This window comes from Pogoniulus pusillus, chromosome 12 (assembly GCF_015220805.1).
Source record: "Pogoniulus pusillus isolate bPogPus1 chromosome 12, bPogPus1.pri, whole genome shotgun sequence".
NCBI classification, from domain to species: Eukaryota; Metazoa; Chordata; class Aves; order Piciformes; family Lybiidae; genus Pogoniulus; species Pogoniulus pusillus.
The window spans coordinates 7389369-7413828 of NC_087275.1; the positions used below are offsets into that span (position 1 = coordinate 7389369).

Genomic DNA, 24460 nt, shown 5'->3' on the forward strand with positions numbered 1-24460 from the left:
AAAGTAGAAATGACATGCATATATACAGGATATATTTACAAGTTTTTACAATTATATACAATTTAGAAATAACACAGAATTCCAAACTCCCTCATGCACCAAGAAACTGCCCAGAAAGGACTCAGAGCCTCTCTCTCTCTTTCCCAGACAGAGAAACAATCAGCAAAGCTTACTTGTTATCTGTTAGTGGAAGATATTAGAGCAGAGCAGAGGAGATGTGAAAGGAGCAAGGGCTTTGGGGCAGAAGAACAAATTGTTTACATTTTGGCTTTTTTTCCCTTTTAGCAAACCAATGAATAATGCAGACTTTCTTATTCTTTCATGACCAGTGATCTGATTTCTGTCATTAGAATAACCCAATTAGCCTCAAACCAGCCCATGCCATTATCATGCACTTGTCATGTGGGTGCACCCAGGATGAACTGCTCCAAAATCTTTCATGGTGGTGAGGTCTGGCTGTGAGGCCTTTTGTTCCCTGAGTCCTCCTTTCCCACCCCTTTGTGTCATAACTGTTAAAAGTGACCTAAGAATTGGTTCTATAAAAGTAAATGTTTTGGAATACAAAAAGAGTTTCATGAATGTCTGCTGAAATTGTCACTGAGAGGATCAGAGTCACATCCACAGATGCTCAGTACTGATAACTACTCTGGTTTAAATAGATTTTTAATTGTTTTAACTGCTTTAATCTTAGTAAAGTTGATTTACATTATCACAGAAAAGGAGCTGGCCAGATGTTTTTGCCCTAGTTCATCAACCCCCTGACAGTCTTGCTCCTAAATAGAAACAGTTGAGACAATGTGTGACAGTGCTTCCTTCTCATGCTGCTGGAACTCCAAATAAATTCAGTTTAATGAACACAGGATGTTTAAAATAGTAGAAGGAAGCTCTTAATCACAGCAATATATAGCTTTAATGATGGTAATGCATGGGAGGACTAAGTTTTTGTTTAAGTACTGGAAGCCACTTTAAGTACTGGGTGGTTGCAGTAAAGTCTCCTCAAAGTCTTCTTTTCTCTAGGCTGAAAAACCCCAGCTCTCTCAGCCCTGTCTTTAGAATAGATTCACACAGAATCAACCAGGTCAGAGGAGACCTCCAAGATCATCCAGTCCAACCTAGCAACCAGCCCTATGTGATCAACTAGACCATGGCACTAAGTATCAGTCTAAACAGAGATAACCAGATAACTGAGTGTCTGGCCAGTAGACATCAGGACTTTATAACAAAAAGGTTGAAAGTACAGGAAGGTTGATCCAATCCCAGCAGGCCTAACAATGCATGACAAGCTTGAAACGTTTTCTGCATTCAGAATGAGTTAGCATTGTTTCAAAAGGAAGGTTGTTTCTGTTTTATTTCTGCTTTCAGTGAAATGTGGCCTTTGGGTACACGTCAAATCAAAATTCTATCTCATCCTGTAAGTAAACAGTCAGAAGAGTCATCTTTAACATAATATTTACCATCATGCATAGATGGTTTTAAAGAGAACTTAGACAAGTTCTTAACTACCTGACCTTTGTGTCCTTTTGTTTCTATTTGATATACTGTCAAAATCTAGTCTTGCCAAGCAAACAGACAAACAAAAATCGAACCCAAATAACACACAACCAACCAACCAACAAAACCCTCAAGCAGCAGTGGTTTTAGTCTTGTCTCAGTGTCTTTGCTTCTGCTGCTGAATGCAGCACTGACTGTAGTGATAAACAGCACTATAGTTGGGTATTGGAAGAAAATAATTGATTAGACCCTTTGCCTGCATCTACTGCAGTGCTTCTTTCCCCTCTGGGTTTGTGCAGTTTAGTTTGCCATTGATTCTTTAATGATTATAATGTCATAGAGGAGCCAGTGTTTATCTTCATTGTGCAGTCTGGACAACAGATTGGACCAAATCTTTTCTTGCACGTTGTGGTGTAGATCTGCAATCATTCGAAATGGAGTTAAGTGAGGTCTCAGGCCAGCTGGAGTTTATGTGGTGAGTGCATTCTTCTTCTGTCACAGGCAACATCTAATTAGTGTCAGTCCTTGTCCTGCAAGGTTAGCTTTGTATTTCAGACATTAAAAGACCTATTACAGAGAAGGAACAGTTCCCCACTGGAGTAAACCCAGCAACAACCCCATCCCCCTCCTTCAATTCTCTCCTTTAAAGCTCTGTGAATGAGCCCTGTTAGTTCTTGTCCTGGAATCCTTTTCCCCCTGTGAGCTAAGCCTTCCCCATGTGCTACCATTGGTCCTGATGTCCTATAAAACCAGGCACTACCAAAGAACCCAAAGCCCTGCCTGTAACACCAGTTTCACAACCCAGTGGACTGGATTTTTCTAGTCAGTTCTATATCATGGCTGCATACTGGAAGCAGGGAAGAGAAAGTAACTTTTGCCCCAGACTCTTTCAGCAGCCATTCCAAGGCCTTGAAATCTCTCTTCATTCCCTTCAGGCTATGGGATGCAGCTAGCTCCCCACCTGTCTGGAAGATGAGTAATGGATAATAGTCTGGTGACCTCACCATGTTGGGCAGTTATTTAGTGATAGCTCTGATTCAGGCTCCAGACTGCAGATGTCCCTATAATGAGGGTTAAGCCTGCATACTGGGCCCTCTGTTCCTACCAGGAGCGACTATCCAACCACCAGAACTCTTCTCTTCTTCCTTGTGAAAGAGGTTGCTACAGTATCTTGACTCCTGCTAAGGCCATGAAACTGATACCACTCACTTGCTTCATTTAGGCTTCTGTCTTCCACCTGATGGGGTAGGACACAGGGACCTTGATTCTGGCTCTCAACTTTAAGTGCTCCATATCTGCTGTGTAAGGGTAACTGTGAAGGTGAGAGGCCAGGAAGGAGCTTGCCTGCTTCCCCAAATGGACCTGTATCCATCCTCCCCTTTTCTTAGGCCATTACCTTCTGCCTGGTGACTTGAGGGGAGGGCATTTCCTGCTTCTCAAAGAGCCTCCACCTGCTGCCTTTGCACAGTATGACTCCATCAGTCTGTTTGGTTCTCACATTCTCTGACTCTTCTCAATTTTACCATCTCCTCCTTCAGCTCCACCACCTGGCTGAGCAAATCATTGATCTGCTCGCAGAGCAGATGTGCAGTGTCACTGCCTCCCATTGGAAGAACTGCCAGGGAAGGCAGCCAGACAACTGCACTGCTGCAGTTTTGCTCAGGAGCTCAGTCTGAGTTGCCACGTTTCTCCTGGCAGTGGCATTTGGCTGTGTTATAGCCACATGGGGTCTCTTCTGGGTGTTCTTCCCTCGGGCTTCAGTGGTTCCAAGGAACCTACAGGCTGCAGACAGCTGCAGCACCACCTGGGCACATGAAAGCCCTGTTTGCTCTGCCTGTGCTCTATGGGCAGTGACTTTTTGCTGCCCTCCCTGAGGCTTCTTGTAGTCTGAGGGTGTGATCAATGGGTGGGTGATGCTGGTTGTGCCCATGCTATCTCAGCAGCCCATCCACAAGCTGGCAGCCTTGGCACAGGGGTAGTGCTTCCAACTTCAAAAAAGCCCCCAAAAGAGCTTTTCATCAGATGTTTTGGCTTCACATCCTTCCCTAGTGCAGTCATACCTGCCCTGAAGCTGGTGTCCACAGCAATTAAGAGCTGTCAAGCTGTTTACAACAGAAGAGCAGTCATACAAGTGATTGGAGAAGTTAAAAGAATGGGAATAGAGGGAACTGGGGGGGTGGGGAGGGGTGTTGTGTGCAGTGCAGATGAAGTCAAAAATATAATAATAAAAATAATTAAGATTCAGGTAACAGCAGTATCAGGAAATTAAATATGATGATTTCTAGCTGCTAAAATAATGAAAGCACAGGTATAACCCAAGAAGCAAATGTGAAGTGCAGTGTGTGTGTGATTGAATTTATTAATATTTAACTTCTGTGGTTTTGAACATCCAAATGTATCAAATGACACAGAATACCCCCAGTAATGAAGCAACTCTTCTATCTGCAGTCATTAAGTATATATTAGTTTACATCTGAAAATTCTCTGTCCCAGCAGACTGAAGAGGTAACTGAAGGCACCATAGGTTTTCTCACTGTTACGATTCTGTCTACTGGCATTTAGGTAATTGTTCATCTCCAGTTATACCTTCTGAACTACAAGAAGAATAGAGAAGTGAGATGTGCAGCTGTAATGTTATCAAGGTTTAACAAAGCTAAAGTTTGTACCAAAGTTTCTTACGTCAGGCTGTTGTGCTCCTTTAGTAACTTCACAGACACTTTGAATAGCACCTCAGTTGTATGAGGCTGAACAAGGCCAAGCAAAGCTACAGGTTTGGGACAGAGTGACTGGAAAGTTGCCTGGCAGAAAAGGAGCTGTGGGGTGCTGGTGGATATCCAGCTGAACCTGAGCCAGCAATGTGCCCAGGTTGCCAAAAAGGCTGACAGCATCCTGGCCTTTATCAGCAATGGTGTGTCCAGCAGGCATAGGGAAGTGATGGTGCCCTGTACATGGCACTAGTGAAGCTGCACCTCAAATATCACATATCAGTTTTGGGCCCCTCTCTACAAGAAGGGCATTGAGTTGCTGCAGCATGTCTATAGAAGTGCAATGATGCTGGCAAAGGTCATGGAGAACAAGTATTGGGAGAAGCATCTGCAGGAACTGGGATTGTTTAATCTGGAGAGAGGAAGCAGAGGAGAGACCTTACAACTACCTGACAGGAAATTGCAGTGGAGTGGATGTTGATATCTTTTCTCTTGTGTCAAGTGATAGGGTGAGAGGAAGTGGCCTCAAATTGCACCATGGGTGATTTAGATTAGGTATTAGTAAAGATATCTTTACTGAAAGAGTGGTCAGGCATGGGAACAGGCTGTGCAGGCAGGTGGTAGAAGTCACCATCCGCAGTGGCATTCAAAGAAGTCCTTAATGGCACTTCTGCATTTGGTTCAATGGCCACGGTGGTGTTAGGTTGACAGTTGGACTCAATGAGTTTCTTTTCCTAACTGAAATGATTCTGTGATTCTTTTGTCCTCAAGAACTTGACATGAACCATATGCAATGTATTGGAGATTGCAGGCACACGTGGTTTTGGTTTGCATTGAGATAAAAGCCTTTATAACAACAAAATCAGAAAAATAAACATAAAACTCCAACACTCCAAACAAAACACCAAGTCCATTTGTGTACAGATTGTGTGTATTTAATTAAAGGTTGCTAAAAGTCATATTACTGTGTTTGGAAAGCTATAAAGAAACAAGCAGGACAATGGTGAAGTTTTGAATCCTTTTCGACCTACAACTATGGTGGTCAGAATCATAGAATCATACAATCAAAGTTATTATTTTGATGCAAAATATTTTCTTCCTTCATAAGATTTCATTTTCCTGATAGATTAAAATTGTCTTCCCTTAAGTGCACAGAACTCACCAGAAAATTACTTTAACAGTTGGATATGATACTGGATAAAATTGTCCCTAATCCTCATCCACATCATAAGAAAAGGACCTGTGCAACATTTCACCTTTGAATCATAGAATCAACCAGGTTGGAAGAGACCTCCAAGATCATCCACTCCAACCTATCACCCAGCCCTAACCAATCAACTAGACCATGGCACTAAGTGCCTCATCCAGTCCTTTCTTGAAGACCCCCAGGGACGGTGCCTCCACCACCTCCCTGGGCAGCAAGCTAAATCAGTAGCATTGAAACATTTTTAACTTAGGCCTGTTTGAGTATTTCCTTGAACTGAGATAGATTAAACCTGTATTGAATTATCTTGCTGAACTGAGTGAGTCTTTTTTTCTTTAATAATTAGATTATATGGTCAAAGAACATGCAGCACTTTACAATATGTATGTGCACTAGGAGACTTTTCACGTCTCCCTCTAAAATGTGTTTTGGGGTTGTCTGCTCAGCAAGGATTGAGTTAATAGTTTGGTTATTGCCTACAACTTTGTAATTGTTAGGAATTACAACATAGAATGGTAGAATCAACCAGGTTGGAAGAGACCTCCAAGATCATCCAGTCCAACCTAGCACCCAGCCCTAGCCAGTCAACTAGACCATGGCACTGAGTGCCTCATCCAGTCGCCGCTTGAACATCTCCAGGGATGGTGACTCCACCACCTCCCTGGGCAGCCCATTCCAATGGCAAATCATCATTTTAATAGCTAAGCTGTATTGAAAGCTGTACTGAAAACACTTTGCAGAGTTATATGGAGAAAAAAAAATATTTGGAAGTACCTTAAATCTGTCTATTCTTATTTCCATTGTGTTTTGCAGGTAACATTTACGTTAGCACTGCTGAGTTGGTGTAATGCAAGGAAGGACACATCATGACATGGAAACATTATCCTTTTTTGGTCATAGTAGCTGCATTCAGCCTTTCCAGTTGCCATCAGTTACTGGGTCATCTCATTCCAGGTAGGTACCTTCTATTTAAACATAAATGTTCATGTTTTTATGAATAATTTTTGTTGTTCATGTGTATATGTGCATGTATATACCTGGAATTTTCTTACCATGAGTTGGAGAGTGTGTGTGTGTGTGTGTGTGTGTAGTCAAGAAATGTATCAGCATATCTGCATATTGAAGCATAATTTGATAACTACTGCATTGTCTGTGCTGCAATGAGTTGTTCTTTTTTCATCTGCAAAGGAAAATACAGTGGCTTGAATATATAAATATGAAAAAGTTAAGGTGGCTGTTAAAGATTTCTTATGGTGAGTGCTGTTGGTGGAGGGAAGAAATACAGAGTGCAGAAAAAGAATGTAAAAGAGAATAGGAAATCTATAGAAGATAGATCAAGGAAACAGCAGCGACTCTGAAATAGCTGAGATGCAGTGTTTTCAGGGAAGTCCTAGGGATTAGGGCTTGTTCTGGTGCTTGCCTGTGGCATTGTTTTCCGGGAAGTCCTAGAGATTAGGGATTGTTTTGATGCTTGCATATGACAAATCTTGCTAGTGTGGAGAGGTGTAGTAAGCATGTCTAAAAATGGCAAGATACTATCTAGCTTTTATATAGAAAGTGGTGGTAAAATTAGTAACCTCTATCACTTCAATGAACAGTAGATTGTTAGTGAAGCAACTCACAGGACACAAAATCTGTTTTGGTGTGTGTGAGGGGGTTGGTTTTGGTTTTTTAAGAGTAAATATGTAAAAACTGTTTCTGAGTCATTCTGAATCATCTCCAGGATTTATTATGAAATATCCAAACAAACTTTAATGAGTAGTGCTAATAATGCACAACCTTCCAGTGAAATACAGAAAATTACAACAGGCAAAAAGAAGATTACACATTGAGTTTGGTTGTTTGCTGTTCTTTTTTTCTCTACTTTGCATCTGCATAACGACACAAAAGATTCTACTGCATAGGTTTTCAAGTTGAATATGTTATTCATGCAGAATTTTGTGGCTTTACAATCCTTTCTAACTGTAGGCATCTAACTCAAATTTAGTGAATGTAAAGAGAAAAGAATAGGTGTTGTTTTTTTTTCAAGGGTATGTTGACCTATAATGAATGGTTGTAAATTATGGAAATGAATGGAGTTGTTGGATATTTTTATTTCTAGTTTTGTTGATTTCAAATGAGTGATGTAGGAGATGCAAAAAGACTCTGGAATAAAGGAAGACGTACGTTAAAATTATCATTTTAAAAGTTTGACCTCAGACTTCAAACATCATTTCAAAGCAATTTACCTGTCACAAAGACATCTACCACTCTTTTAAAAAGGAATGCCTGCAGATCCAAATGTATTTGCATGATAGCTACCTCCATCCACTTTCAATTTAGTCTTAGTTTTGTAGACCCTACTGAAAAGGCTGTTCGCATTGTATTACTTTTTCCACCAAATTAGCTGCAGAATAAAATCACAGGTGGCATTTTGATTTTGTTCCTGCTTTGTAATTTTCATCACAGACTTCAGACTTGAACCGAGAGATTAGTGTACTTGGCCAGACGTCAGTGTGCTCAGCCTTGCTGGCAGGGTGCCAGGAGTGTGATTATCACAGAAAGCTCAAATAAAGCAGGAAGGGTTTTCTTTTTCCTTGAAGCAGTTCATCCCATTCGTTTTGCTCTTTTCGTGTCTGTTCCTCACAAATACATGTCTCTCATATTTTTTATTTTACTGTGGAGAACAAGAGAAACCTGTACAAAATTTCAGATTTTTTTTTTTTTACTCTACTTGGGGGTGGGGAGGGAAGAAATAATGTTTATTTGGAATTCTGCTATATCCATAGAAAATATCAATAGAGCAATAAGTAACAGCATTTTCTAGTAAGTGCTTAAAGTACTAAGCATATAAAACATCCATGATCATAGTATTGCTATCTGTGATCATAGAATCATAGAATCAACCAGGTTGGAAGAGACCTCCAAGATCATCCAGTCCAACCTATCACCCAGCCCTATCCAGTCAACTAGACCATGGCACTAAGTGCCTCATCCAGTCTTTTCTTGAAGACCCCCAGGGACGGTGCCTCCACTACCTCCCTGGGCAGCCCATTCCAATGGGAAATCGTAGTACTGCTATCTGTGATCATAGTACTGCTATCTGTGATCATAGTACTGCTATCTGTGATCATAGTACTGCTAAATGAGGTTTTTCTAATTTCAGTTAAAAAACTGCTTCCAGAATAACAGATTCAATGAAATTATTTTTAGATCATGTCATTAGAAACCTTTAAAAAATGAAAGTCCATGGTTTCAAACTCTCCAGTTCTGTCTCACCTGAAAAGTGAACATTACTCCAGGCTTATTGATGACAATACTTGAATTTCATATGGCAAACTACCAGAAATGTGTTAAACCTTACCCTCAGAATTACAATTCTCAACCTGAGTTGAATGTGATGAATTGTAATGGTGGTCTTGTAAGTTTGAAACATTTCTTGTAGTTTTTGCTCAATCTTTTCATGTATTCTTGTTGAGCCTCCTTCTTTTGCATATGAGGTCCACAGGGAAGTGCTGTCTCCCCCCTTTATTAAAATCACGGCTGAGCCTTTCATCTCATGTCATTACATCTTACCTCTAATTCACGTGTAAAATACACTTGCAATTCCACTATGGCTGTCTCCTGGGGCATAAAGTATCTCTGCCTTCACACATCTTTATTTAATCAGGGGTTGAACATTCTCTGGGAAAGATGTGATTTTTCTTTCCAGTTGCTCTGCATATTTTAAAGCTGGAAAACTTGAGGGTCGATATTAAACTGTGCTGATCTAAGAAAACATGGCACTAACTAATGCCATATTATCTTAAGATGCACACATGGAGATCTGTGGTTTCAGTTAAGTCATTCTATTGTTTGAAAGTGTGTGTGTGGGGGGGGTCTGATGAGAGCAGAGTAGAGGGGCAGAATCCCCTCCTTTGCCTTGCTGGCCATGCTGCTCTTGCTGCAGCTCAGCACACAGTTGCTGTCTGGCTGCACATGCACACTGCTGGCTCATGTTGAGCTCTTCATCAACTCAGACCCCCAGGTTTTTGTCCTCAGGGCTTCTCTCAGCCGTTCACCACCCAGCCTGTATCTGTGCTTGGGATTCTGCTGACCCAGATGCATGACCTTACACTTGGCCTTGTCGAATGTCGTGAGGTTGGCCTGGGCCCACCTCTCCAGCCTGTCCAGGTCCCTTTGTGTGGCATCCCTGCCCTCTAGCAAGTTGACTGTGCCACACAGCTTGGTGTCATCTCAAACTTGCTGAGTGTCCTCTGGTTTCCCTGCAAACATTGCAGGTACCTTGAAAAAATGTTTCCTAGTACTGAAAGCTCATTTGCTGCTTCCTAAAGAAGAACAGCATCTTTTATAACAGGATCTGTACTCTTTCATTCTTATGTACTTTTTAAGTGCCTGAATGAATTTTCAGTCAAATATCCAATATACATCTCCTGGTGATATGTAAAAGGTATTGGGTACTTCAGGTGAAGAATTTGGGTCGTTTTATGGTTGTGCAGATTTGTTTTTTCTGAGAATGATGTTTAAAAAATAAATGTTTAATCAAACCTAACTCAACCCACTGCAATCTGTTGGCAGAGGCTGAGAAGCAAAGAGAATTGGATGCTGAGATTGCACATATTCCCTTGATTGTGAGGCTGTAAAAGAAGAGTGTAGACTCATTGAGCTAAGGAAATTAAGCAACCAGTATTCCTTTGACACCTCTCAAAGAGAAAGGGATATGAATTTAAATTCCTTCAACTAGGAGGTACTTTAAGATAGTTTTAACCCTCTCTGAGCAAGTGATCCAACAGCTGAGCTCACATTTTAAAAGATGGCAATTTGGTTCTGATTTTGTATTGTTTTAAAGTAAACTGATGCTCATAACTGTTTTGTGATACAGCAAGCAAGCGTTTCAGAGCACCTGGACAGGAAAGCCTAGTTTGTAGATCACAGGGGAAATCAGGCAAGGAATAGAAGCCAAACCCCTCAAAACTTATGTAAAGCTATGACTTCTCAGGAACAGAGCTCTAAGTCCCAGAGGAATGTAAACTCTAAAGATGGAAGGACATGATTTAACAGGGTCATGTATTTATATAGAGGTCCTCAAATTCCATGCAAATTCTGCTTGTGCTTTTGTTGAATCTGAGCCCAAAGGAAGATAACATTTAGCTATTTTTGATTAAAAACATACGTATCAGACTGAAAAGTGTGTAGGTCTGACATAAGAACTCACAGAATCATAGAAAAACACAGGTTATAAGGTACATAGAGGTAATTTTAATGTGATTTTCTTTTTGTCAAAACAGTGCTATATTCAGAGTTAAACAAGGTTGCACAGGGCCAGCTGCATTCTCAGCACCTTCAGAAATGGAAATTTCATAACCAGTTTTAATGAGCCTCAAGGTGAATTTTTACTTCTATTTAGAGGCAGGAGGAACTTTTTCCCTTGCAATTTGTCACCCTTGCAGCTTGCCCTTTCACTGTACATGTCTGGGGAGATTCTGGCTCTCCTGAAAAATTTCTTTAAGGTGGATGAATACTTTCATTAAAGCATGACCTTATACTTCTTTATTCTAAACCAAGCCATCTTTCCATAGAATCAGAATTGTCAGGTTGGAAGGGACCTCAAGGATCATCTACTTCCAACCCGCCTGCCATGGACAGGCACACTTTCCACTTGTTGTAAATTAAGGATTAATTTGAGGACTCTAAAGTGAAACTTGATCTGGGTGGGAAAATCCCACCCAGGGGAGGCACTGGATCATGTTTTGTGTGAAGTAAGAAGGGTGTGTCCAGCAGATTGAGGGAGGTTCTCTTCCTCCCTCTAATCTGCCTTGGTGAGACCCCATCTTGAGTACTGTGTTCAGTTTTGGGCTCCCTAGTTTAAAAGGGACAGGGATCTTAAGTTGACAGACCCAGAAGTGGACACTACTCAAGGTGTGACCTAACCAGTGCTGAGTACAGGAGGCAGAATGACTTGCCTGGTCCTCCTGGACACACTGTTCCTGGTCCAGGCCAGGATGCCATTGGCTCTCCTGGCCACCTGGGCACACAATGCTGGCTCATGTTCAGCCTGCTGAACATCCAGTACTCCCAAGTCCCTCTCTGCCTGGCTGCTCTCCGGCCGCCTGTAGTACTGCATGGGGTTGTTGTGGCCAAAATGTGGAACCCTTCACTTGGCCTTGTTAAATCTTATCCCCTTGGCCCATGGGGCTACTTAATAACACAGGAGATGATAATTTCTTATTATCAGAAAATACAAACTGCATAGTAACTGTTGTGTACAGTTTTGAGTTAATTTCCCTACACAGTGATCATACAGCTTATTTAGTCATCCATCCCTACTTATAAAAGTGAAAATGCATAGCTGTTTTTTTTTTCTTACTTTGGAATATTGTGACTAGACTTGTTCTGATTCTATATCAGACACATGCAGTTTTGTCATTTACCCATCTTTTTTTGCTTTGCTTGACCCCAACCCATTTTCAAGGAGCTCAGATTATTTCACATTTGTTTGCTTTATAGCATGACCACAGGTTTTCCCTGTTGTTTTGGGGGTTTCCTACACACACACTCCTTGGGGGAGTGATAAAAATTTGTAATTCTTATCAGTAGAACTGTTGTGCCTGGAAAGAAGACACAAATGAAAAACAGGGGTGGGAATCCCAGCATGTGCCTTCCTTTCCAGAGATTGTCACTGTATATACTGAGGTCTTAATAAATAAGAAGATTGCCAGCTGTACTTGAATTCACAGTTTCATTATTAGGCTTTAAAAAGAAATAAATAAAGCATGACACTTTATTTAATTGGCTGAATAGATGGAGACAAACCACGAGGCACAGTTCAGCTGCAAGACACTTAATGAAGAAATCCCTATTTTTAATCTAGCTGTAAAAGACAAAACTCTTCTGCTTTGATGATGTGGCCTTTGCAATCAACCTGGCTGGAAACCACATATGCTGCACCGTCTTCCTAATTAAGTCATCAAAATGCACTGGAGCAAACTGAGTGACTTGGTAGATCAGTATAAGTAATTTTAGTTCCTCTGTTTCTTGGCAAATAGAAAGTGGCACCGTTCTAGATTATGACTGAGAGAGGTTAGATGCTACAGCTGATATTATTGTGCCCACAGGTAGGCACCTTTATAAGTTGATTCTGTATGTGTGGAAGACAGCACACTCTGTTTCCCTTTTATTTCAACATATTTTCAAGGATGTAATCCAAGTAGCATTTCATGGAATCACAGAATCAACCAGGTCCAACCTAGCACCCAGCCCTAGCCAGTCAACTAGACCATGGCACTAAGTGCCTCATCCAGGCTTTTCCTGAACTCCTCCAGGGATGGTGATCTCACTACCTCCCTGGGCAGCCCATTCCAATGCCAATCACTCTCTCTGCCAACAACTTCCTCCTAACATCCAGCCTAGACCTCCCCTAGCACAACTTGAGACTGTCCCCCCTCATTCTGTTGCTGGTTGCCTGGGAGAAGAGACCAACCCTCACCTGGCTACAGCCTCCCTTCATGTAGTTGTAGACAGCAAATCAGGACTAAGCTAATTCAGAATAGGAGTTAACAGAGAGGTTAGAGCCTGTGTATGTTCACAGCTGTATCTTTCACTGGGGAAGACTGGGACATAGTTTACAGATGGTTAAGAGCTAAATCATCTCCTTGTTTATGTTCAGTTGTCTCTGACCTAGTCTCTCCCAGTTTATACAGAGATTGGTTATTTTCTATTCCCATTGATTTATTTCCTCTGTTTTACAAATCCCCTTGCTTTTATCAGTTGTTAATAACACTTCCAAAGTCTATCCTTTAGTTTTAATTTGTTTACAATCCAAAATACTTGTGATTAGCTTCACTGCAGCCTTTGGATTTACGTCAGCTACCTTCACACAAAGACACTAACATCTGTTTTTAGGTTTCAGCGCTTTGATGTCCTGCTTCTGATAAAGAACTCAGAAAGGTTTCTGTTTTTTAAGTTGGGGCTCTTACTGGGGTGAAATTTTCTTGTGCATTAAGTTTGGTTTGTCATCTGGGTTGAAAAAAGTAGTTTGAGCTGAATTCAGAAATTAATCTTGGCAACGATATAGAGATCACAACCACTGCCTGAATTTGATGGCAATCTGTCCTAAGTTTTCAAAACAGACAGACAATTCTGAATTGAAACTGAAATGCATGAAATTGAAGGCTAGGAAGAGGACAATAATTGCTGCCTACCTGGTTTATTTTCTGTTCCTTTAAAACATATTTGTTTCAAAATTTCTCTGTCCTTGGAAGCGCTTTGTACCAAGAGAGGTCAGAATGTTAACTAAAGTTGGTCATTTCCCAGCATTCACACAGCTTACCTGAGCTCCCTGCTGTCACAGCTAGATTACTTCTGGGACCTGAGCTAGCTTATTTAAAGCTAGCCTGGGACCTTGACTTTACATTGCTATCTGCTGTTCTTTCACTGGCTGCTGTCTTTGTTTCATAGTGCTGCTTTTATTGCGAGACTTTGTGGTGTTCTTTGCTATTGTAGACATTTAAAAAGTTAATATAGCTTGTAATTGAAGCTGACTTCTAATTCCTGGGGTTTAGAGTTTTGGGTTTGTTTTGTTTTTTTTCAGAAAAAAATCCATTATTAAAGAGTTTTGTCTGCTGTGTTTTTTGAAAGGCTGCACAGAGCAGTTTTTAAGCATTATAAGAACAAGTTGCACTTGCTTTAGGAGGAAAGTCTGAATCATCTAGTATTTCAAAGAAATTAAGTACTGTGAGAGAAAGGATGGTTTGAGGTCAGATGTAACTTATGAAAGTGTTCAGTCAGTGTCAAGCCTGGCTTTGAGCTCTAGTTCAAAATATTTAACCTTTCTATTGCTGCAGAAATTCCAATCAATCTATGTTACAGTCACCTTGCAAGAAGTAAGTGAAATCCCTTGATCAGCATTTGCAGAATGGTCCATTTTGCCAGTTCAAAAAGAGTGACAGATTGTTGATACTAGACATAAACCAACTTCTCTATCCTCTTTTCAAAATAATAAAACACACCAAAAAATAAAAGCATGTGTGCAGGTTGGGAGGTGATCTGCTGGAGAGGTTCTCCTCCCCTTTCACTCTGCCTTGGTGAGACCACACCTGGAATACTCTGTCCAGTTTTGGGCTCCCCAGTTCAAGACGGACAGGAGTCTGCTCGAGACAGTCCAGTGGAGAGCTGTAAGGATGACTGTGGGACTTGCACATCTCCTCTACAAGCATCTCCCCTACAAAGAGAGACTGGGAGACCTAGGACTGTTTAGTCTTGAGAAGACTGAGAGGGAGTCTTTTTAATGTCTATACATTTCTGAAGGGTGGGTGTCAAGATGAAGGTGCCACTCCCTTTTCAGTGGTGCCCAGCTATAGGACAGAACAATAGGTTCAAGGCAGAACACAAGAGGTTCCACCTCAACACAAGGAAACACTTCCTTAAAGTAAGGCTGACAGAGCACTGGAACAGGCTACCCTGAGGGATTGTGGTGTCTCCTTCTCTGCAGACTTTCAAAACCCTTCTGGATGTGTTTTTATGAAACCTGCCCTAGATGATCCTGTTTTGGCAAGGGGATTGGACTCCATGATCTCTAGAGGTCCCTTGCAACCTCAAGTATTCTGTGATTATACTGTTTAGTATAAAATAAAATAGCATTTTGTGGCATCAGTTCTAGGTCCATAATGTCAAAACTTCTGTTGCAGACGTGCTACTGTGTACTGTAGTATTTTGTGTTTATCCCAAAAGTTTCTGCACACAGAATATTGTCTTCTTTTTGACATCATTTATCTTTTCTGATTTTAGTGTTACTAAATTCATCCACTCTTCTTTCATTGTTTTAATCCTCTTTGTGTTAAATCCCTACACTTGGAATCCACTGACCCCTTTTTTTGGGGGGGGGGATGTAACAGAAGAAGAAAATTCTGAAAATTCACAAATTCCTGTGAGAATTGAACTGTGCAGAGAAAGACTCAGAATAGTACCCTCAGACATCTACTCCCCATCAGTAGATTGCGTAGCTCTGAATGAATCCAGTACATTATGGGATTTGGGCATATACAGATAGAGAGAATGGAGGGCAGAGAAGGAAATATGGAAAAGAAATGCAGGAGGGCACAGAGATGCTGGAGGAGGAATGAAGCCACTGCTGAAAGGATTTCAGAAGATCTTTCATAAAGATTTACTGCTCATGGAATTACTTTTTTTTCTATAATTTAGCCCTCTCTTGGAGGACATAGTGCTTCTGAAATGCAATCAGGGTAATATCATAAAGAGCTGCTGGTTTTATGTTGCCTGTGTTGTTGACCGTGTAGGCACAGGGAACTGAAGCCCATCTGTACATCTTCCACAAGTTTCTTAAGTGCTGCTGCACAAGAGTCTTCAAACAAACTGTCAATAAGCAGACTTTGATAACCCACACCTTGTTTCATGAGTTCTTTGACTCGACTCCCAGCACCATACTTTTCTGGCAGGTTGAAGCATTCATTCATCATTAGAACTGAATCACATTTTCATCACAAAAGAAGGTATGAGACAGTCTATAAAAATGTGATTTACCCTGTCTTGGTTTATCTGTGCAGTGTTGGTGGAAATTAGGTATTACAGGTGGTAATTCCCAATTCTTTCCATTACTATAATGCAAGAAGTATGACCTTATGTAGAGAAAATCATCTTCTTTCCAGTTATAATATTTGGATACTTTGAGAGTATAGGGTGCTGAGACAATGTTAGTACAATAGAAAAATGTCTTACACTCTAACATATTTACTGATTCATAGGCCTGATATTTTTTGTTTGCAGGATTTGAAGGAAAATGCCAGTAGGGATTTGCCAGCAATTAAGTTTCAGTACTGCTGCAGGCAGAAGTATGCTTGATGTGTCCTAGGTACATTTTGGGGGTTGCCCTCTATTCTCTCTCTTTACTATAAAATAGTATGGATGTAGCTCTGGCCAGATAAATCCCCTGGTGTCTGTTAATTCTCTTCTGACAACTGGGCTGCCTCTAGACTAAACAGTTAACATACCATCATTAATCATAGAATGGTTTGGGTTGGAAGGGGTCTTAAAGATAATCTAGTTCCAGCTGCCCTGCCATGGGCAGGGATACCTTCCACTATACCAGGTTCCTCAAGGCCTCATCTAACCTGGCCCCTTCCAGGGAAGGGGCATCCACAACTTCCCTGGGCAACCTGTGCCAGTATCTCACCATCCTCACTGTGAAGAATTTCTTCCTAATAGCCAGTTTAAATTTACTGTCTTCCAGCTTCAATCCATTCCCTCTCATCCTATTACTACAAGCCCTTGTAAAAAAGCCTGTTCATCCTATAATCATCCAAATTGGAGGTCAAGGGAAAGTATACTGTGGCTGTCCTGCAGCACATGTGTTTCTGTTTTCTTTCCAGAAGACCTAAGCCTAGGATAAAGAATTTTGGTGTTTGCCTGAAGTATAGTATGGGATAGGCAGAGGATGTACTGCTTATTTCACCAATTTCTGTGTAGTGTAGAAGTCTTCATCAGATCATAAATGTGAAGCCATTTCCATTGTCAAGCTGCTGAGAGGGTTAAGGATGATATATTACAGGAAAAGTACTTATCCCAGCCCATTCTGACAACAGCTCCAAAATTTGCAGAGGGGTTGTAGATGTAGAGCAGAGAGGGGAAGTACTTGGGTTTCACTGGTATTTTCAGAAGTAAGCAAGGCCATGGGAACACATGGTATACTTCATGGCATTGTTTGGACATTGTGCTGTCAGAAATTAGGAACTTTAAAAGCCTTCATGAACTCTTCAGCATTCTCTCATGCTTTTGGAAGGGACTCTGGAGTGAGCCTGCTGAAAAGCTTGAAGTATGAGTCACAAGCTTCAGCAGCTGGACCAGAACTTCTCAGGTCTCAGAGGGGGGAAAAGAATTATGCTTAGAGCTTTAACTTCAGGCACGATGCCTGAAAGCTAACCAGGCTCAGGAAACATAAAAGCTCAACCATGTAAAGCCTGAGGAAATAAATTAGAGAATAGCTATGAGCATCTGAATTCATTCCAGCTTACACTAAGTGGAGACACCTGAGGTACTTCCCCACCCCCAACCCTGCTGCAGCCAAGGTTGAAATGAGATGAATTATTCCTTGACTAACCGTGTCTTGCCCTTGACTAAGGAAGGAATCAATAGTGATATGTCAGATATATCAAGTCCTTTTTTAATCATTCAGATACTGATGACCCTCCTTAGCATATAATCCAGCTACACTCTTCTAGCTAATAACTGCATCCTCGTATTCTGTTGAGACAGGAGATATGTATGTTATATAAAAAATACTCCTGACATTACAAAGCAGCCTTGAGCATCACTCACTCTACTGTGGATGCAAAAGTTTTTCTCACACTCCTCAGAACTCAAATCATCTTCAGGTGTCAGGATCTAAGGACAGTTCTGAATTGGCTTAATTTTGGCTTTGGCCCAGAATGTGCATTTGGTGAAAGTGTTTGGTGAAACTGCAAACTATTTATTTTAGTGACCACTTTTTATGGGATCACAGGATGTTAGGGGCTGGAAGGGACCTCGGGAGATCTTCAGAGCCAACTGTCCTGCAGAGCCATATAATCTGGTGCAGGCATGCAGGAATGCATGCAGATGGGTCTTGAAAGTCTCCAGAGAAGGAGACTCCAGGACCTCTCTAGGGAGCCTGTTCCAGTGCTCTGCAAACCTTACAGTAGAGAAGTTCTTCCTCATATTCAGGTTGAACTTCCTGTGCTGTATCTTACATCCATTGTCCTTCATCCTGTCACAGGGTGCAAGTGAGAAGAGGCAGTTCCTTCTTTCCTGACACTCATCCCTCATATGTTTATACACATTTATTAGATCCTCTCTCAGTGGTCTTAATGGACCCCAGGATCCCATTGGCCTTCTTGGCCACAAGGATACATTGCTATCCCATGGATAAGCTTGCTGTCCACCAAGACTCCCAGGTCCTTCTCACAGTATCACAGTATCACAGTATCACCAAGGTTGGAAGAGACCTCACAGATCATCAAGTCCAACCCTTTACCACAGTGCCCAAGGCTAGACCATGGCACCAAGTGCCACATCCAACCTTGCCTTGAACTGCCCCAGGGACGACGACTCCACCACCTCCCCAGGCAGCCCATTCCAGTGCCCAATGACTCTCTCAGTGAAGAACTTTCTCCATAGGACTGCTCTCTCGCAGATCACCTCCCAGCCTGTACTGGTGTAATTATTCCTTCCAGGTGCAGGACTCTACACTTATCATCACTGAACTTCATTAGGTTCTTCTTTGCCCAGTTCTCCAGTCTGTCCAGGTCTCCCCTTGAGGTTGGAAGTTACTTAAGAATGTAATGTAAGGGAACAGCTTCACGGCCACTAGAGAAAGTCATTTTTTACCAGGCTTTGGCTTCAATTAAAAAAAAATCCATTAGCTCACAATATTGAAGATGACAACAAAACAAAATACTGCAGCTAAGTGTTGTGTTTAGCCTATGCATTGAAAGAAGTGCTCTATCATGTGAAAAAAAACTTGCAATAATACTTATACAGAATAAACCTGCATCAGGAACAGTGTGGCCAGTAGGACAAGCAATGTTATTCTGTCTCTGTACTCAGTGCTGGTCAGGCCACACCTTGAGTGCTGTGTCCAGTTCTGGGCCTCCCAATTCAAGAGAGATGTTGAGGAGCTGGAAAGTGTCCAGAGAAGGGCAATAAGGCTGGTGAGGGGCCTGGAACACAAACCCTATGAGGAGAGGCTGAGGGAGCTGGGGAAGAGGAGGCTCAGGGGTCACCTCATTGCTGTCTACAACTACCTGAAGGGAGGTTGTAGCCAGGTGGGGGTTGGTCTCTTCTGCCAGACAACCAGCAACAGAACAAGGGGGGACAGTCTCAAGTTGTGCTAGGGGAGAAATAGGCTGGATGTTAGGAGGAAGTTTTTGGCAGAGAGAGTGATTGGCATTGGAATGGGCTGCCCAGGGAGGTGGTGGAGTCGCTGTCCCTGGAGATGTTAAAAAAAGGAGTGGATGAGGCACTTAGTGCCATGGTCTAGTTGACTGGATAGGGCTGGGTGTTAGGTTGGACTGGATGATCTTGGAGGTCTTTTCCAACCTGGTTAGTTCTATGAATAGCAACAAACTAAAACTCAACCAGTGACAGAGCCTCTTTGGCATAGGACAGGGAAACAGAACACTGAAAAAGCAGGAACTCTGCTGTTAGGCTATTTGCACTGTCAAATGTATTAATTTAGTATGGTTTTATTTTGTGTTGTTTGGGTTTTTTTCTATATGTTAGTTGGGAAAGCTAATCAGAACTTTTGTACTTTTCATTTTCAAATGGCATTTTAAATTCTGCTTGGTGTGGGAGAATTTTTTAGCCACACTGTGTTTTAAAGTTGTAAACATATACATAAAAAAAGGCATGAGTACGCATCAAGACTTCTTTCGGGGAAGAACTTGGAAAAAAGTGATGGGGGAAATGAGGTTTAAAATAAATAGAAATAACATAGCTATTTTAAAACTCTTTAATTGAATTGATTTGGATTTCAATTGAGAAAGTATACATAGGAAGTACTTCATTTTGCAGGCTGCTGAAATTCAGCTGTCAGCCCATTCTTCTCACAAGCATGAAAGTAAACTTCTGTATTTCTTGGACTTGCAGATAGAGCTTGCATCGTTACATCATTTTACATATAGGTATTTTGCTCCCTCAACGTTGTTTTATTTCTTGATGCTGTGCTTTTTCATCTTTCTCTTACACTCCCAACCAACTTTGCAAAGGTTTAGTTGTCTCAAAATTTTTCCTGGTCACTGGACCCCAGGCAGCCTGCAACCAGGCAACCAGCAACAGAACAAAGTGCAGGGTGCTGCACTTTGGCCACAACAACCCCATGCAGAGATACAGGCTGGGGTCGGAGTGGCTGGAGAGCAGCCAGACAGAGAGGGATCTGGGGGTACTGATTGATACCCGCCTGAACATGAGCCAGCAGTGTGCCCAGGTGGCCAAGAGAGCCAGTGGCATCCTGGCCTGCATCAGGAGTGGTGTGGTCAGCAGGAGCAGGGAGGTCATTCTGCCCCTGTACTCTGCACTGGTCAGACCACACCTTGAGTACTGTGTTCAGTTCTGGGCCCCCCAGTTTAGGAGGGACACTGAGATGCTTGAGCGTGTCCAGAGAAGGGCGACGAGGCTGGTGAGAGGCCTCGAGCACAAGCCCTACGAGGAGAGGCTTAGGGAGCTGGGGTTGTTTAGCCTGGAGAAGAGGAGGCTTAGGGGTGACCTTATTGCTGTCTACAACTACCTGAAGGGAGGTTGTGGCCAGGAGGAGGTTGCTCTCTTCTCTCAGGTGGCCAGCACCAGAACAAGAGGACACAACCTCAGGCTGCGCCAGGGGAAATTTAGGCTCGAGGTGAGGAGAAAGTTCTTCACTGAGAGAGTCATTGGACACTGGAATGGGCTGCCTGGGGAGGTGGTGGAGTCGTCGTCCCTGGGGCAGTTCAAGGCAAGGTTGGATGTGGCACTTGGTGCCATGGTCTAGCCTTGGGCACTGTGGTAAAGGGTTGGACTTGATGATCTGTGAGGTCTCTTCCAACCTTGGTGATACTGTGATACTGTGATACTGTGAACAAGGGGACACAGTCTCAAGTTGTGCCAGGGGAAGTATAGGTTGGATGTTAGGAGGAAGTTGTTGCCAGAGAGAGTGATTGGCATTGGAATGGGCTGCTCAGGGAGGTGGTGGAGGCACCATCTCTGGAGGTGTTCAAGAAAAGCCTGGATGAGGCACTTAGTGCCATGGTTGAATTGATTGGCTAGGGCTGGGGGATGGGTTGGACTGGCTGATGTTGGAGGTCTCTTCCAATGTGGTTGATTCTTTGATTCTATGAAAATCACTTATGATTCCACATGTGAACTATTTAAAACATGTCCTACTCATGGGATCCATAGTGTTTTCCATACTTGTTTTTGATAAATATTTTGTTTCCTTTGGAGCCTGAAGATATTCAGAGATTTAACCACTGGAATTCTTGTGGGTCACAAGCAGAGATCACAATCCTTTACAATTAATTTTACTCAATAAATTGATCTTATCCTCTTATTAATGACTCAGTATATAGATGCTTGGCTTTTATTGCTCCTTGTGCTAGTTTGAAGCTAGGTAGAATGATTTGGTCAGAAGAATTAGATTATTGGCTGTGAAAAGGAAACAATGGTGATGGCTACTCTACTTATAGGCTTGCTGAGATGTATGAAAACAAGAACACAAACACAGATAACAGAGTTGCTCTCTGGCTTTGGCTGCCTCCCTGCTATCCCTAACCTGCTGTCTGTGCAACTAATCCATCTGCTTCCTGACCCCCCTGGCTGATTCTCCAAACTCACCTTGACTGTAAGGCAAAGTCTGGGATAAGGTAGAGGGATGGAAAGGAGGTGGAGGGGTGGTTGGGAGACCCTCCTGGGGCCTCTGGTTACTGGGAGAGCTGTTGTGTTTCTGTATTACCTTTTTAACTTGTCTATTTCTGTCTATAGCTGTATAGATTGTAAATACCTGCTTGTATATTGTGCTAAGCTGCAAATATGAAGCTCCATTTCAATTTTTAGCTTGGCTGAGTCTAGTCTGGATGATTTTCTTCAGTGGGGGAGCAGGTAACACCCAAACCATCACACTCCTACATTTTCACATATTTTGTGAGCTATAGTTACCTCTCAATTTTGCAAGCATAGCAAAACTATACATATTATTATTGCTCTGCTTTTGATGCTGTTTATTACACAGACTTCTGCATGAATGGTTTCATTTCTCAATTATTAAAAAGGTCTTTAATTTGCAGACGCAGGAGTCATTGCCTCGGCGTGATTCAGATGTAATCACCCTGTTAGGAGTATAATTCAGTGTAGTTGTTTGCTGAAGGAGTGAGGATCTATACCTAAGGATAAGGAATGCCAAATTACTTACTGATTCTGCAAATGATATTGCATAATTCAGCCAGCAAATTTTAAACACTCATCTATGTAAGGGAGCAATGATCTCAGTTTACACACTGGTAATGAAAAGCAGATGACTGGTTTTCACTTTAGACAACCTGGCATTTTTATGTCTCTGAATGGCTATTTTTCTATAACAATTTTGGGCTTTAACTTTTATTGTGTGGTATGGAATGCTGCTTCTGCTGAACTGTTAATGAAGCTACCATAAGACTGAAATTTATGCAGTGGCAAAAAGACCATTGAGTAATATCTCAATTTTATTAGAAGCTGAGTGGGGTTTGAAAGAGAAGAGTTTCTGTCTTGTGAAATATCTATGTCCAAGTCTTCAATATATCATGATGACACCAATCTAGGAGCAGGTGTGGACCTGTTGAAGGATAGGAGAGCCCTGCAGATGGACCTAGACAGGCTGGAAGGGTGGGAAGAGGCCAATGCAATGAGATTTAACAAGGCCAAGTGCAGGGTTCTGCACTTTGGTCACAACAACCCCAAGCAGTGTTACAGGCTGGGGACAGAGCGGCTGGAGAGCAGCCAGGCACAGAGGGACATGGGGGTGCTGGTAGATAGTATCTGAAGATGAGGCAGCAGTGTGCCCAGGTGGCCAAGAGAGCCAATGGCATCTTTGTCTGTATCAGGAATAGTGTGGCTAATAGGACAAGGGAGGTTATTCTTGCCTTGTACTCAGCACTGTTCAGGCCACACCTTGAGTGCTGTGTCCAGTTCTGGGCTCCTCAATTCAAGATAGATGTTGAGATACTGGAACACATCCAGAGAAGGGCCATGGTCTAGTTGTTTGGATAGGGCTGAGTGCCAGGTTGGACTGGATGATCTTGAAGGTCTCTTCCAACCTCATTGATTCTATGATTCTGTAAAATGAGTTGATCCTGTACACTGGCCAGAGCTTTACAAGATACCATTCTGGTTACTGTATTCTTGTTACTCTTGTCAGATCACTGAAAGGGACTCTTATACAGGGCCATAGATGTCTTCTAGGAATTTCCACATCTAGAGGAAGCATTGAAAGTTCATGAACAAGATAACCTCTTTTGTTATGTCCTATACAACAAATACCTGTTCTCTTAGCCCTCATATGCCCATATTTTTGAAGGATATAAGTCAGCACTGAGGAAGAATTATGGATTATAAAATAGGAAATAAGAAGTTTTACTTAAAAGTAAAACATTTTGCATATGAAGTTATGCATGCTGAAATCCACTGTGCAATGAAGAACCTCACTAAACGTGAGGTTCCATTTCCCTCAGCCAAGTTCCCATCAGATTATACTAACGCTGACTTTCAAGATAGCTCAGGGTTTTACAGCATGCCTGAACAGGACACAGCTGCGAGGTTGAGTTTGAGAAGCCTCATTTCCTCATCTTTTCATGTAAATCATAAATGCATTGTTTGAAATCTCCTGATAGACTCTGAGTCTGAGAGCAAACTTTGGAAGAGGATTCACCAAACCATGGGATGAGAGCTTTTTACTTTCACAGAATATGATGCAAGATGAAATGAGTTCACACTGGGGAGTGAACCTGATGCAGCTTTATGTATCAACGGCAAAAGTGCTTTCTACTCTTGCTTCTTTGTGAATTGTGCTAGTTTGAAGCTAGCTAGAATAGTTTGGTGAGAAGAATTAGATTATAGGTTGTGAAAAGCAAACAATGGTGATGTCTACTGCACTCATAGGCTTGCTGAGATGTGTAAGAACAAGAATATAAACATAGGTAACACAATTGCTCTCTCTGTCTCTGGCTCCCTGCACTTTTCTCCCTAACTTGCTGTGTGACTAATCTTTCTGTTTCCTAACCCCCCTGGATGATTCTCCAAACTCACCTTGAATGTGAGGCCAAGTCTGGGATGAGGTAGAGAAGTGGAAGGGTGGTTGGGAGCCCCTCCTGGGGACTCTGGTTTCTGGGAGTGCTGTTGTGTTTCTGTATTACTTTTTAACTTGTCTGTTTCTGTCTATAACTGTCTATATTTTAAATACCTCCTTGTATATTGTGCTAAGCTGTAAATATGAAGCTTCATTCTAATTTCCAACTGTGCTAAGATGTAAATATATAGCTTCATTCTTAATATCCAGCTCGGCTGAGTCTAGTCTGGGTGATTTTCTTAAGTG

General features: G+C 41.9%; 1 protein-coding gene across 1 annotated transcript in view; it reads left to right on the forward strand.

Moving 5' to 3' along the window:
* ROBO1 (roundabout guidance receptor 1) overlaps positions 1-24460 on the forward strand; it is an 861053-nt gene that overhangs the window by 102485 nt on the left and 734108 nt on the right. The window contains exon 2 of the mRNA XM_064152293.1: positions 6214-6354. Within this exon, the coding sequence (XP_064008363.1) occupies positions 6267-6354 (88 nt within the window). The 5' untranslated portion in view covers positions 6214-6266. The remainder of the gene's footprint in view (positions 1-6213; positions 6355-24460) is intronic.